A 15,308-nucleotide genomic window follows, 5' to 3' on the forward strand; every position below is an offset into this window, starting at 1 on the left:
TTACATCCATCTGTTAGGATGGCAGCATGCCCCCATTCAAAGTGCCATGCCAGGTTTATGAAAAATATCAGAAGTTAGGATATCTGGAAGGCTTTCCAACACTACAGATGCTATTTCACTTGTAAAGCATTCCTCCAAAATAGAACATTCCTCGGGCACCCATGTCTTTTCTCCAAGAGCAAAAGGCGAAGAACGCCCCTCTCCTGCACCAGTCTTCCTCCACTGCAGTTTTCAGTCTCCGTGGCTGCACTATGTTCAAAAAGAAGGCGTCAATTAAAAATTACTCTTGAGTAGCAACACTTGAAGTTTGGCGCTGAAGATAACATGGAGCCCATTCTCACTAGCAGTGAGAAAGGGCAAGAGGGCTAGCAGAGAGGAAGCCTTAAAAAGCTTACCTCCCTGCAGAAAATCCAGTCCTGGTCATTTCTTGCTGCTATTTTGTTTCTTGGAGCTACAAAATGGCTCCGTTTATGGAGAAAAAAGGGGAGAGATCATTGTGATTTTGTTGTTGTTGTTGTTGTTGATTGGGGGGCATTCCGGGGCATAGCTTGACTTGGGGGAGCAGCAAGGCATGGTAAGGAACTCCCCCCTGCATTTCTTCATGATATGTTGCCAATTTTGGGGCATTTTTGGTCATTTTTGGCTGACCAGGAACCTAACCCCCACAAAGTCATTGACTACAATGCTTCGATATTCACAGTTTCCATATCTGCACCTGCAATCAGGAACTGAACCCCCGCAAATATCAAGGTTCTCCTGTACACAGAAGGGGGCAAACATCCAGTCAACTCATCCGCATCACTTACTTAAGTCTATTGCTAGTGAAAAGTCTATCTTTTACTTATTAATTGACAAAGGCTAGTGTTAGTACAGGGGGTTAACTTTAATATGTTATGTTTAAGTCATATATGATGTATACAGTTGCAATTGTGTATATTGTCTATGCTTGTCACACTTATGCTGAAGTTCTTTCTTCATCTTATGTGAAAATGTTTCAATTTTTTTTAAAAAAAAATATTATTTTTTAAAGGATAGCTTTGCTACTGGGACCATTTGAGGCTCTGTGGTCTCAGAACAGAAATATTAGGTATCTGATATAAACAAGAACATTTTCATTAATTTTCACAAACTTTGGATCAGGATCAGAACTGTCTTCTTATATTAGATCCATTTATGCAAGCTCATTTTGTCCAGTGCAAGAGGTGAAGAGAATAAACATTAACCTTAGCTAATGCCTTCTACAGCAGATGGTCACCAGTTTTGGATCAGTACTTAAGCAGCTGTGCATAATATGTGTGCCATTTTCCTCACCAAAGCCATATGGGTACTCTATGGAAACACAGGTTCACCATGGAGTTTACTAATCACTAATTTGTAAAGCCATCCCTCCCTTCTGGTTTTGGCTGGTAGCTGCATTTCTGTTTGGGTTGGTTTTTTTTAATTCTGAAGGAGGAATATTAAACACATTTTACCCTAAGAGAGGTCATATCAAAACTCTTGTAGTCTAAATACTACAAAATGGGCACCAGGGAAGATCTGCTTTCCAGATTCTGAAACCCATGTTCATAATGGAAACTTTGTTAATCTGGCAAATTATGGAGAGTTTGACCATTCGCTTCTCTGTGAAGTAAAACAAATAAGATATCAAGGTATTTTCAAGACCTCTTTATAATCCGTTGCAGTATTTACTTACTTCATCTTAATTACAATAATTATTAAATGTGGTGTTGGAAAACAGGACACTAATACTTAAGGATCACTATAGTGCTTTATAATTCTATGCAGCAATTTTAGCTTTTAGAATGGGAATTGCCATGGACACTTTAAGACACTGAAGGGCCTTATCATTATACTCGGCAAAGTATAAGCTACTACTACTTATACTTTAAGAAAACATGATATTTTATAAATTTAATTTAGTAATGATCACTTTAATCTTGATAAAAAGTATTTTCTTATTCATGTTGATGATTGTTAGCCTAATCCCTTAAAGTAAAAAATAATTCCACTAATAAGGAGACTCTGAGACTCAGCACTCAGACACAATGGCTTGCTAAGTATCTGAGACTCAGCACTCAGACACAATGGCTTGCTGAAAACCATCCAGGGTGTTAATGGCAGTGCTAAGCTTTTGAGAGTTCCTTACAGCATAGCTCACAACTAGCCAACCTCTAAGTAGCCTGCCTCTGATGACATACAGCATGTTTCTCTTTCCAACAAATAATAATAACTAGCTGAACTGGGTGCAGAGCATCTGTGCCTCTAGTTCACCCGCTTTCTGCCCCCCGCCCCTGCTTTCTGCCCCCAATCCCCCGCTCGCTGGCCATTTATCTAGCAGGCAGGCCCAGAGAGGAAGCCTGCACCGCCCTCTCCACCACCTGCTTGGCTGTTCTTCAGTGGCCCCAGTGCCTTCCTTTGGGTCAGCAGGTGGGCCGGAGATGGAGGCTGTGGTGCGATGTCCTCGTCACCACCTGCTCGGCCGTTCTTCAGCAGCCCCAGTGTGGGCCATCCTTCTTCACCACCACCTCTTCCCTGCCCACCCGCCTGCCTGACGGCCACTGTTTTCTTCCTGGCCTGCCATTTTCTATGCCCCCCCAGGCACCCACCATCTTTTTTCTCACTGGCCCAGCTGCCATCTCCACCATTTCCCCCCGCCCACCCATGCCCATCACTATCCTTCATGAACTCTTGCGAGAGCTGACACACATGGGACTAGCCATGGGTACATCTTAGAGAATTAAATATATAGATTGAGGCTAGGGCAAGCAGGCTGGCTCACCATATACATATCTCAAACCAGTGCACATGAGAAAAATCCATCACTATGTACTACTAAGCACTGCCAGTGTCCCATCTTCAGTCAGAAGGGCTTGCAGGCAGGATTGAGATTACCTGAAAAAAGAGAAGGTTATTATGAAAATAGTCTGAAGCTGCAGATTCTTTCTGAGCATCTGTAGATTGCCTTTAGCACTAGATATTCATGACCCCACCTGCCTCCTGCTGCTTGTACCCACAGCAGAGCAACTTGGCAAACTCAAAAGCCTAAGGCCTCAAGGCTGCACACTTATGTATTCACATTGCACACTGACTAGGAATAAGTCCCATTGGACTGCGTAGGACTTACTTCTGAATAAACATGTGCTGGATTATACTGAAGCCAACAAGCCTTTTCATGCTAATATTCTCCATAAGATCATAGACTCATAATGTTCATGAGATCGTATCAGTATTACCTTATACTCAGCACTAAACACCCCTTTCATCGTCAGTTCAAAACTCTCCAACTCCCTTTCTGTTCTAATTTATCTTTGTTTATTTCCTTCCATTCATTTCCCTCTATACTAGTCAAATTAATTTCATTTTCCTCCCTTCATTTGCTGCTCCAATTTATTTCTATAATTCCTCCCTCTTTCCCATTCATTTCTTCTCCCCTGCCCAAATTTATTTCTCTTGGCACTCCCTTTCCACTTTTGTAATATTAATTTGACATTATTTATTAAATTAAATAGTGAAATGTTGCTACTATCCTAAAATAAACTCAGAGTCAGTGAGGCCTAGCAGATGGCAGAGTACCCAATGTTCTTCAGCAGAAATTGTCTTACTAGGGAGGAATGTATTTAAGAAATAAACAATAACTACTGCTTTGCCTATGACATACCTAGTCAAATAACCTCATCTGCAAGCAACCTATCACTGAAGTATCTTAAATAGCTGATGAAGGTGGCAGGAAAGGTTCATTAATAGGACACTCCCTAAACTCCATAAACTAAGGGCAAAGAGATCAATCAGAAACAATGGATTGAAGCAACCTAGGAAGCAGCCATCCTATGAAGCTATTCACACGTGTGTGAAAAACTGGGCTAAGGAAGCCCAACCTGGTTTTGCGTGTATGCATGTACCACCAGAATTGGGCTGATCCCGGCAGCACCACGGCCGCAAACCCACTTGTGGAGCCTCTCTCCAAAACAAGGTTAAGAGAGCAAGTGCTCTCCTAACCTTATTTTTTAGATCATCAGTCAGCTGCAGTTGCTTGCCGTGGCTGACAGACTGCAGTGCTCTTGGGGAGGGGGGATCCCCATAATGCATTATGCACTTGTGTGGTGCATTATTGGAGCTCCAGGGGGCGGGGCAACATGCCCTGGCACTCCAACCTTCAGAGCTACCAGCAGCAGCTGGTGATTGTCTGGGCGAGCGATCTTCCCACCCAGAGGCAAGGACCTGCTCGTTTATGGGAATGGTAAGCTTTTCTAGGCTTCCTCATCTCACCCCATGGGGGCCCTTTCTCTGCTTGTGAGAAAAAGCTCTGTCAGTAAACACCAGTGCATTTTCAGGCATACTCCCAGGCAGTCAGATGCAATAGATTTCTCCAAGGTAGGTAAACCCTTGACATTGCTGGATCCTGAGCAATGCCCACTTTGTTCATGACCAGGCAATGAAAAACAAAATAACACTTTATTATATATTTCTCAAATGCATCCTGCTCTCTGTTCTTTGTTTTCCTTAGCAGCTATTCCCCTCAACCTTAAACACAGATTTCTGAATCTGAAAGCAGGGTTTGATTAAATTTCTTTTGGATAGATTTGCTATTAGTAAGTTAATCAAAATAACTATGCCTGTTATCTATATAAGAGTCAGGCTAGCATAACCAGAAGAGAGCAGTTGTCAGAAGGCATAAAAGAGAGAACACACTAGAAATTAGGGATTTGCAAACAGGTTTGAATCCGAACTGGTTCAATAAAAAACCAGTTTGGTTAGAAGATTTGGGGTCAAGCCGAACCACCCCCAGTTCAGCTCAGTCCCAGATGGAACACACACACACACACACACACTTTGGGGATTGGTCAAGCCATTTTATCTTTAATTAACTTATCACCTCCAGTGGGCTTCTCTGAGGTGGCAGTGGGGCTATTGAGGTTCCCCTTCCCCTTGCCAGTCTTCAGCCCTTTCCCGACCTATTCGGAACAGTTTGGGCCCTGAATATTTAAGAGAATGTCTTCTTCATCATGAAACCCACCACCCATTGAGATCATCAGGAGAGGTCCATCTGCAGTTGTCATCAGCTGTTCTGGTGGCTACTCGGAGATGAGCCTTCTCCTCTGCTGCCGCGAAGCTTTGGAACGCACTCCCTGCTGAAATAAGAACCTTCCCATCTCGAACATCTTTTTAAAAGTCTTTAAAGATGTATCTGTTCACCCAGGCTTTTAATTAAATATTGTTTTAATAGTTTAAACATTGCTTTAAAATATTGTTTTAAACTTTTAAATTGTTGTAATTTTTTAACTTTTTCTGTTGTCATTTGTTTTAACTAATGTTTTAACTTTTCTGTTATCATTTATTTTGTTTCAACTAATGTTTTATCCTTTTCTGTTGTCATCTTTCTTCCTTTGTTGTAAACCACCCAGAGATGTAGGTTTGGGTAAAGGTAAAGTGTGCCGTCAAGTCGATTTCAACTCCTGGCACCCACAGAGCCCTGTGGCTTTCTTTGGTAGAATACAGGAGGGGTTTACCTTTGCCACCTCTTGCACGGTATGAGATGATGCCTTTCAGCACCTTCCTATATTGCTGCTGCCCAATATAGTATCCATGGTAATTTGAACCGGCAAGATTCTGCTTGTTAGTTAAGCATTTCCCTGCTGTGCCATTAGATGGCTGTGAGTTTGAGGCGGTATACAAATATGTTAAATAAATAATAAAATAAATATTTCCTGGTGTGGCAGACATTTTGGAGGAAACAGGCCATGCAGGGTCCCACTGTGCATGCATGGCGGCCTCCAAAATGGCCATGATGCCAGGGAATAGGCCCAGAAAGGGCCAGACTGCCTGAACCAGGTACTTTTTGCATAAAGGAAGGTCGGTGGGGGGAGGAGGAATCTTCGCAAGACACCACCACCACCACCTTGGAGAGGCCCCCCAGAGTGGGTAAGTTAAAAAAAAAAGGGGGGGGGAGTGAAAAAAGGTTCAACAAACCACCCTGAACTGAACCAAATGTGGGAGGGGAGCTATTCAATGGGAAACAAAACCAAACTGGCCCGGTCCAATACAGGTCCAGTTCTAACTCAAACTAAACTGGGCTAGGCAGTTTTGTGCACACCCATACTAGAAACAACAGTTACCTGAAATTACAAAGTAATTGATTTAGATTTTGCTCTTCTGGTAATAGTTTTACCAGCTTGAGGGTTAATCCCCCCCCCAAAAAAACCCCACCCAATACATTTATGACTCATGTTACAGGCTTATCTATATTATTAATTCTCCAAGACGGGCCATGCATGAGGACATGGTAGAAAGGAGGCAACTTGCTGACAGAGGGGGGTGGAGTTCCAGAGAAGCAGGGAGTTTTGCAGGGCGGCTGGAAAGCAGTTTGACAGTTGGCTCGGGGGCGCTGTGAAGCATCAGGGAGCTCGGAGGCTGAGGGAGGCTTCGGGAGCTGGAGAGTTGGCTCTGGGGGCTGTGGGTGGCAGGCAGTTGGCTGAGCTGTGCCATGGGGGGCTGCGAGAGCATGCGAGAGCAAGCGAGAGCATTGTGGGGGCGGCGAGAGCGATCAAGAGCGTTACAGGGGTGGCGAGAGTGAGCGAGAGCATTGTGGGGGCGGCGAGAGCAAGCGAGAGCATTGTGGGGGCGGCGAGAGCGAGCGAGAGCATTGTGGGGGGCGGCGAGAGCGAGCGAGAGCATTGTGGGGGCTGTGAGAGCGAGCGAAAGAGTTGTGGGAGCAGCGCGAGAGAGAGAGAGTTGTTGGTGTGGGATGCTACAGGCTCAGTGCAAGACCGCACAGATGCTCTGTGCAGGGTCAGCTAGTACAATGTTATGAGGGGAATAGGAAGCAGAGCATGCTGAAGCTTAAGGACATTAAAGAAGACTACTGACAACAGGTCTTATTATATTCAATATTTACTATATTATTAAAATCTACATGGATGATCATGATTGTTCTTAACAAAAATTCTTTTTTGACTTAAATTTGAGTTTCCCATATTGACTGTAATTGAAGATGAGTATGGAACAGAACATCAGCGCAATCTGTTTTCCAGTAGCCAGTATATGCAGGTGTTCTGGTTTGATTTTGCCTCTTTTGGGGGTTGGATGGGACCGCACCCCCGCAAACAAGACTTGGTCTGCGCCGCACGGGCCACATGCCTTTGAAGGTGTGTGTGTAGAGTGCTTCTTCCCAATGCTGATGTGTGTGGGCCCATGGTTCCACATCTGGTATGTGTGGTGGGGAGGGGAAGATGATTTCTCAGAGCAGCTGCGCCAAGGGGCTGGGGGAAAGGCAGACAGCACCAGTTGTGGTAAGGAAGCCCAAGGGCCCGGACCTTCCCTGTGGTGGAGCCTTAAAAGCAACTGTGCCCCTAGCCCATGACCTTCAACCCCCACCACACCCCATGAGGATGTGTGCCTCTCCACTGCCAAGTATCAGCTCCACGATACACTTTTCAGCTGCATGTGTATTAAGGCAACATAGCTGGGAGTTCCGTGAGGGAGTGGTTAAGATGTCATTGGTGCGAGGAGATGATGTGGAGGACACACACCCTCGAGGTCGTGGCAAATTGCATCTGGGCGACAGACTTGGTGATGCTTTGCCCACAGCTGAGTCGTGGAGCTTGTTGGTATCGGTGGCAGAGAAGAAGGGTGGGGCTCTCCTCTCCTGGAACTGGAGTTTAGTGAACGTCTGTGGCATGATTTGGAGTTACAAACTGAAACCTCACCACATTTACCTTCGGTTTGGCGTTACGTGTGAATGCTGCCATATACTCTGACCACCAACTCCAATCACACCGGCCTTCCCTTGTTTGAAAATGGCCCTGTTTGGCCAATCTTTGGCCCATTCACAGGAGCCCATTGTGCAGGTGCGGTGGCCTCCAAAATGGCTGCTGCACCAGGGGAAAGGCCCAAAGATCAGCTGAACAGGGCCATTTTCAAATGAGGGAAGGCCAGCAGAGGCAGGGGGCCTCCGCAGGACACCCTTCCCCCAAGTGGGTAAGTTAAAAAAAATACATTTAAAAATATAATAACCAATAAAATGTTCACGAACCCACTGGACTGAACCGAATTGGGGGGGGGGTTCCGAGGGGGGTGCCGGACCTAACTAACCCAGTCTGGTTTGGATCTGGTTCAGATTCGAACCAAACCAGACCAGCCAGTTCCGTGCACACCCCTAGTAGGGAGTCAACACATCTTTATATTCTCAGTGAAGAGAGGCTCTGATGTCAGGCGGTACATAAATTAATTTAATAATAATAATAATAATAATAATAATAATAATAATAATAATAAGAAGAAGAAGAAGAAGAAGAAGAAGAAGAGATACATGAGAAGCATCTGCTCCTCAGCTTCCACCAGTTTTCTGGAAACAAGTAAAGATGTGGCTCCTCACCCAGCCTTTTAAATGAGATTAGTTTTTACTTCTGCTGCTCTGTGTTTTGTCTATTATTGTTTTACATAAGTTTTTAAATAGATTGTTTTTATATTTATATTTATAACTGTACTTTCTATATTTTGTGTATTGTTTTAACTATATTGTAAACCACTTAGATATTAATTTAATGAAAAGTGGTATGTTAATCGAACAATATAAATAAACAAACAAACAAACAAATAAATATTGCCTCTGCTCTACTGAGCTGCTGCTGCTGCTGCTGCTACTACTACTATTTTTATACTGCTTTTTAACAGTCTCTGTCAGCTTTCATGCTGGTCTTCCAGAGACTTTGCATGCCTTTCAGAAGAAGCAGATGCTCAATTTTGTCTATCATATATTTTTAACTCACATTATCAAAATCATCTTGACATAGCTAATAAATCAAATAATAACAACAAGAGACAGTCACATATTAAAAGTCAAAGAATTCATACAAAAAGAGTGAAGAATAATGCATATTGTAATTATTTTAATTAAAAATGTCTGTTTTCTGATTGGTCTACTCCAGAATGGCAGTATGGTTTAACAGAGAGTGCTTTGATATGTATATCAACCTCTTCAGTGAATTTATATAATATAAACACACTGCTTGTTTTTTGTTTTGTTGTTGAAAAGAAGAGAATCTGGAAGATGAATGAGAACAGAATTTACACCAAAAAATTAATGAAAATATACCACCCTGGTTTGACTTGGGACCCATCTTGCAGAACATGTCCATTACATGAATACTGAGCTGACAGAATGCGGGAAAGACAGTTATTAAACTTAGAGATAGAAATCCAATGGACAAATATGCTAAAAAAGCACTGAGAAGATATAGTGCAATTTTTAATTCCATTAGCTAGTCAAGTTTTAGAGCTGAGGCTTCTAATCATGTACTTAATTAGTATCCTATTAGCTATATTTTCAAACACACGCTTAGTCTGATAGTTGGTTCTTAATCTATGTAATGTGATGCCTCCAAATTTTTAAGCCCTTGTATGACAGTTCAATTATGCAGCAAGCCATAAATATGATAGGGGTGGTACAATCTATTGTGCATATGATAAATTTCAAAGATGAAAGACACAAATGCTAAAATGTGATTGAAATACATCCATCACAGTTTCCATCACAGTTTTTAGAAAGCATGTTAAATCTTGGCTTTTTACCCAGGCTTTTATATGATTGTCTCTACTGCCGCTTCTTTGTATTTTGTACAGTTCTTATGCTTGTATTTTAAATCTTTTCAGTCAGATTTGTTGTATATTTTAGCTTAATATTTTAATTGTGTCATTTTTATAGTCTTGTTTGTAATTTTTGTGTGAACTGCCTTGGGATTGTTTTAGTGAAAGGCAGTATACAAATTTAACATTAAATAAATACATAAATACTTAAAAATAGGGGAAATAAATACTGACAGGAGCAACAATATATAGACATGACTCAAGCCTCCTTCTCCTCCAGGGGCCAGATAAGTGAAATACCAGGGGAAGATAGCGATGATCCCTACAGTAACAGAACTTAGAGCACAGATATTTCACTTCCAGCTATGAGTTGTTGTGAAGGAATGCCTCCTTCCCATTTTGTTTTATGTTTTCTTCAGTTTATTCTGTGTACTCTCCAGGCTCTGCAGGGGTTAAAAAGTAGCAACTTCTTACAGCCAGGACTGAGGTAAAAGTTGTCTGCTGCAGAGTTTTGGAGGCAGGGGCGTAGCTAGAGGAGAGGGGGCCCGTGTTCATCCCTATCTCTGGTGGCCCCCCAGAGTGAGGGAGATAATGAAGAAAATAGGGAGGGGGCGAGCTGCAGGGCCCTCAGGAGCCCAGGGGGCCCCAGGTTCTTTGAGCCCTTTCTCTCATTTATAGCTACGCCCCTGTTTGGGGCGTAGTGTTGTGATTTGTTGTTTTCAGGCAGAGACAGAAGGTTCTGGTTGCCTGAGGGAAGGAGCAACCTGATTGGTTAATGTATCCCTTTGGAACTGGATAAATGGGAGGGTTGAACAGCCAGGAGGAAGAGGTGGACTGGGTGAGAGGGTGTGCTGCTGCTGAATGGTGTGTTTGCTGGAAGGCTGGAATACCAGCTGGATCAGACTGAAACTGTTAGGGAAGGTAGCAGTGAGGGAGCTGGTCCTACCGGAACCTGCTAGGCCTTAGGAGAGATAGATAGCAAGCTTATTTTATTTTTTGTACTCTTGCCAACTTAACTTTTCATCGTTTGTAAAGGTTTTTTTAAAAAAATTCTGTAACTTTATATTATAGTAAACCTGTTCTTGTTTTTATACTATTTTTCTGGTGTCTCTGTCATTTTAGTCCCATCTCACGCCTGCCTGCCATTTCCTGGCATCAAACTGGGAGGAAATATTCTGTGTATTGCCCACTATTGCACTGAACAGTGGCTAAAAACCATTGCTTTGTGGAATATGTGGCATGCTAGATGCATCCTTTGACAGAGGAGAGCTGGTCTTGTGATAGCAGGGGTGGAGCCACCATTGAATGGACGGGTTCAAAGAACCCAGGCTGCTGACCCTCAGGAGCCACTCCTGGTGCCCTAGATATACACCCCGCATCTGACATCAGACATGGGTGCATGATTTAGCTCCTAAATGGTGCTGTGCAGCCCCATTTTTGAGCTAAACAGGCCAGCACTGCATTCACATTGCGGCCAGAGTGAAAGGCAGGGAGAGCTGCTCCAGCTGACCTGCAAATGCAGTGCTGGCCAATCTAACTCCCAAACAGGGCAGTGCGGCCCTGTTCGGGAACTAAACCATGCCCCCACATCTGACGTCAGATGCAGGGGGTATGGCTAAATGCTCCCTGTATCTGACATCAGGGGGCAGGGCTAGGGAAGTCACGGCAGCAGCAGAACCCAGACTGCTACTGGCCTCCCTCCACCCCTGTGTGATAGCAAGCATGACTTGTCCCCTTAGCTAAGCAAGGTCTGCCCTGGTTGAATATGAATGGGACACTTGATGTGTGAGCACTGTAAGATATTCCCCTCAGGGGATGGAGCCGCTCTGGGAAGAGCAGAAGGTTCCAAGTTCCTTCCCTGGCATCTTCAAGATAGAGCTGAGAGAGATTCCTGCCTGCAAACTTGGGGGAGCTGCTGCCAGACAATACTGAGTAGACAATACTGAGCTTGATGGACCTATGGTCTGACTCAGTATATGGCAGCTTCCTATGTTCCTATGACACCATTTCACAGGATGTTTTTATAATGTTATATATTTGGTGTTTTCAAAAGAACTGTGAAGGGGTTGCCTATGAAATAGAATATGAAGGTGTTCGTGCTAGTTCTTAATTTCTGAGTAAGAAAATTACAAAATGCCATAGAAACTCCCACAAAAGCTCTGTATCTTAAAGAAATGAACTGTAGCCATTAGCAACTACTAATGGAGATTAGAATCCAATTCTCACAGCTACTTTGACAGGAAATCGAGAGTGAAATGGACCTAGACTGAGAAGGCACATTGGTAGAAAAGATGACTGTAAATAATAAAAGCAAAAAAGTCATTGTAACAATCAGCAAGACATTTGAAAGGAACAGTTCTCTCTCTTTCACAAGTAATGCCTGTAGCTTTTTTACACCATATGGATGAATGAATGAGAGCCAGCGTGGTATAGTGGTTAGAGTGCTGGACTAGGACCGGGGAGACCCGAGTTCAAATCCCCATTCAGCCATGAAACTAGCTGGGTGACTCGGTCACTTCTCTCTCAGAGTCACTTCTCTCTCAGCCTAACCTACTTCACAGGGTTGTTGTGAAAGAAAAACTCAAGTATGTAGTACACCGCTCTGGGCTCCTTGGAGGAAGAGCGGGATATAAATGTAATAATAATAATAATAATAATATGACCAGAGAATGAATATGACCCTTGACTTTAATGAACTTACCCTGGAAAAGATACTTTTTGGGACTGCAGCCATAGTCTAAAATTATCAGCAACCCCTTATACTTTTAAGATGTATCCAGTTTAATCATCATCTGCTGCCAAGGCTGTGTATCTTTACTGTATGAGTATGATAATGGTAGGAAAGATGGTAGGAAGATGAGTTTCAATGGTAGGGACATGAATTTCAGTCACTTTCCCAATCCACCACCTACATACCTAGTCACTACATCTAGTATGTTTTACTCTACCCACTACAATAAGTGTAAATCTGATGTTTACTTCAGGTGATCTCACTATCCGGGGTAATCTAGCCACTCGCTGCCTGAACAGGCGGCGTGGCTTGTTTGCCCCAGCCTCCTGCAAGGAGCATGAGGCAAGAGTTTGGGCCCATCAGCTCCAAGTTGCGAGGGGGCGGGACTTTTGGCCCTTAACAGCCATCAGTGTTCTCTTCCATTCAGACCATTCTCAACAAGCAAAGAGAACAGACATGCGGGTGGCCTGCTCAGTTTAGGAGCAAGGCCTGTTCACACAACCCAGGCGTGGCAGTGATTCGGGTGGTGCCCTCCACATGGAGAATGTGGCTGACGCCGGGTGCAGAGCAGCAGACACGTAATGGCTGCGGCCTGTGGTTGGGCACCCTGGGAGTGGCGAGAAGGCTGTGGCGTCGGGGGTTCCCCCCTGGTTTGGTTTGGAGTGCGAGGGGGTTGTGGGCCCTGATACCAGCCCAGCAACACGGCCTGCCCAGTTTGCTTTCTACTGAGGCTGGTGCGGGATACTTGCAGGCCTGTGGGGGACTACCCAGGCAGGAGTGTAGGGTCCTTTCCAGTATAGACTGGATCAGTCAAATCCCTCTTTGTGGGGCTTTAGGGGATTGCTGAATTGACTGGGGTCCTGCTTGTTTTAAAGTGGCTTTGGGTGCTATTACATTCACTGTGGTGTGATTCAGAGTGCACGTGGGGGGGATACCTTTGGCAAAGTCATGGCACTGAAGAAAGCTAGTGGCAAAAGGTGGGGGAGGCTGGTAAGACCACCCAGACGGCTTGCCTCTCCAGATTCCTCATCATCCGATGATGGCGCTGACATGGGTACCATTAGGGCCATTATCGCGTGCCTTAAAGCATTAGAGAAAGAAAAGAAGGCACCCCCGGATGGGAAGGATAAGGGTGTGCCTTCTGGGGTCCCAACCAAGCCTAAGAAGCTTACTAGGGGAACAAAAAAGGTGAAGCTTATGCAGGCTCTATCCGATAGATGGTCAGCCCTGGAGGCAGACAGGCCTGGACCCACACCGGCACCGGTTGACCTGACTCATGAGAAGGAAGGATCCATGCCCAAACTTGATGTGTCTGGAGGAGATGGCTGTGAGGCTGGCAACACTGGCACAGGTGAGTATCCCAAAGATTTTTGACCTTGGGGCATGCACCCATATGGGGTTCACCCAGGTCCCTATGGATGGTATCCAGCAAAATTTGGGCAACCAACCCTTACAGTCCATGCAATCAGATGTGGCAGGGTTTGAACATGCCCAGTTTGACAGGGTGGCCCATGGCTACAGCAACAACACTGGCATTGCCTGTTCCCACTCAAGAGCACTATCCTCAAGGTGACACGTTACTAACTCTAGGTGATCATCTTTTTCCCTCAGTGAAGGAACAGATTTGGAGAGGGGAATTCATTGATGCATTCCAGCAGCTATTTCGTGAGCCAAAACCAGTAGTCAAAGAAGGTGAACAGAATAGGGATCAGGAAAAAAACTAAGCGCAAACCCATTGAGCAAAACTGAACAAATTGGCTTTCTGCATTCACAGTATATATGAGAGTGGTCCTGCAGGTGCAGCCCACAAAGAGCCCTGCTTTAGTCAAGTATAACACCTGGGGACACTAAAACTGCTTGTACCACATGTGTGCAGCATTAGATCCCACAATTCCTTGGAATAAACAGCACACCAGCAATTGTGGCAGCAGTTGCCGCTTATACCCAAGGCACTGCAGAGCGCTGTTGGGCACTTCGGGTCTATTTACTCATCTCCTTATGAGGCAGCCCTTTTTCAGGCAGCCACCTTAGTTGCCTTCTTTGGTGTTTTCTAGGCAGGTGAGTTATTTCCTAAAGGCAGAGGTAGTTCATCCTCAAGAGTTCTGCAATGTGATGACCTCGCCTTCAGGGCTGGGCGTGTTGAGTTATTTTTATATTTTTTCCAAAACTGATCAGAAGGGTTGGGGACTCCTTATTTCTTTGCACAGGTCAGATAACCCTGATATGTGCCACATGGGAGCCCTGGAGCATTTTGCGACCCTGCGTGGATCTGCTGCAGGGTGCCTGTTTGTTCATGTGGATGGACAGCCACTCTTAAAGTTCCAATTTTGGGCAGTTGTGCATAAGGCCCTGGTAGCTGCTAGAGTGTCCACAGCTCACCCATCGCTGAACTCTTTCCAAATATGTGCAGCTTCCACAGCCTCCCACTTGAGTTACTCCAGATCAGCCATTCAGAGGTTTGGCTGTTGGCACTCAGGCATCTACCGGAGATATGTGTGGTAGAGTCTTGAATATTGTCACTAGTGTCATTCTTCTCCTTGAAGGACTAGCATTGCCAGCTGAGCAGGCTAGGATCCTCACCCTTGGTCACTTGATTGTGTTCTGGGCCCACAAGAAGGCATGTGGGGCTGAACCCGGGATGCAACTGGGACTGAGGGAGTGGGCATTGATTTCAAGGATCGGTCGGCTGGGTATGTTATTTGCCGAATTTTTACCAGTGCTTCTGGAGTTCCTGGAAGATAATTCACCTCTCGACATTCTTGTGGTTCATCTGGGGGAGAACGATCTAGGAGCATAGGAAACTGCCATATACTGAGTCAGACCATTGGTCAATCTAGCTCAGTATTGTCTTCACAAACTGGCAGCAGCTTCTCCAAGGTTGCAGGCAGGGCTCTCCCTTATCTGCAGGGTGCGGGCAGATCTTGAATTGGTCCAGCATTGGCTCCTAGGCTTAATTATCATGTGGTCTGACCTGCTGCAATGCAGGGTATAGTGG

General features: G+C 44.7%; 1 protein-coding gene across 11 annotated transcripts in view; it reads left to right on the forward strand.

Annotated features, from left to right (window-relative positions):
* Positions 1-9,696: 9,696 nt before the first annotated feature.
* Positions 9,697-15,308, forward strand: part of LOC128328567 (uncharacterized) — a 39,948-nt gene continuing 34,336 nt past the window's right edge. For 9 of the 11 annotated variants that reach the window (XM_053258690.1, XM_053258687.1, XM_053258689.1 and 6 more), the window contains exon 1: positions 10,090-13,664. In XM_053258690.1, coding sequence (XP_053114665.1) covers positions 13,262-13,664 — 403 coding nt within the window. In that variant the 5' untranslated portion in view covers positions 10,090-13,261. Of the gene's footprint in view, positions 10,070-10,089; positions 13,665-15,308 lie in introns of those variants that run through there. The other 2 variants (XM_053258697.1, XM_053258698.1) reach the window with 2 other exon arrangements.

This window comes from Hemicordylus capensis, chromosome 5 (genome assembly GCF_027244095.1).
Source record: "Hemicordylus capensis ecotype Gifberg chromosome 5, rHemCap1.1.pri, whole genome shotgun sequence".
Taxonomy (NCBI): Eukaryota; Metazoa; Chordata; class Lepidosauria; order Squamata; family Cordylidae; genus Hemicordylus; species Hemicordylus capensis.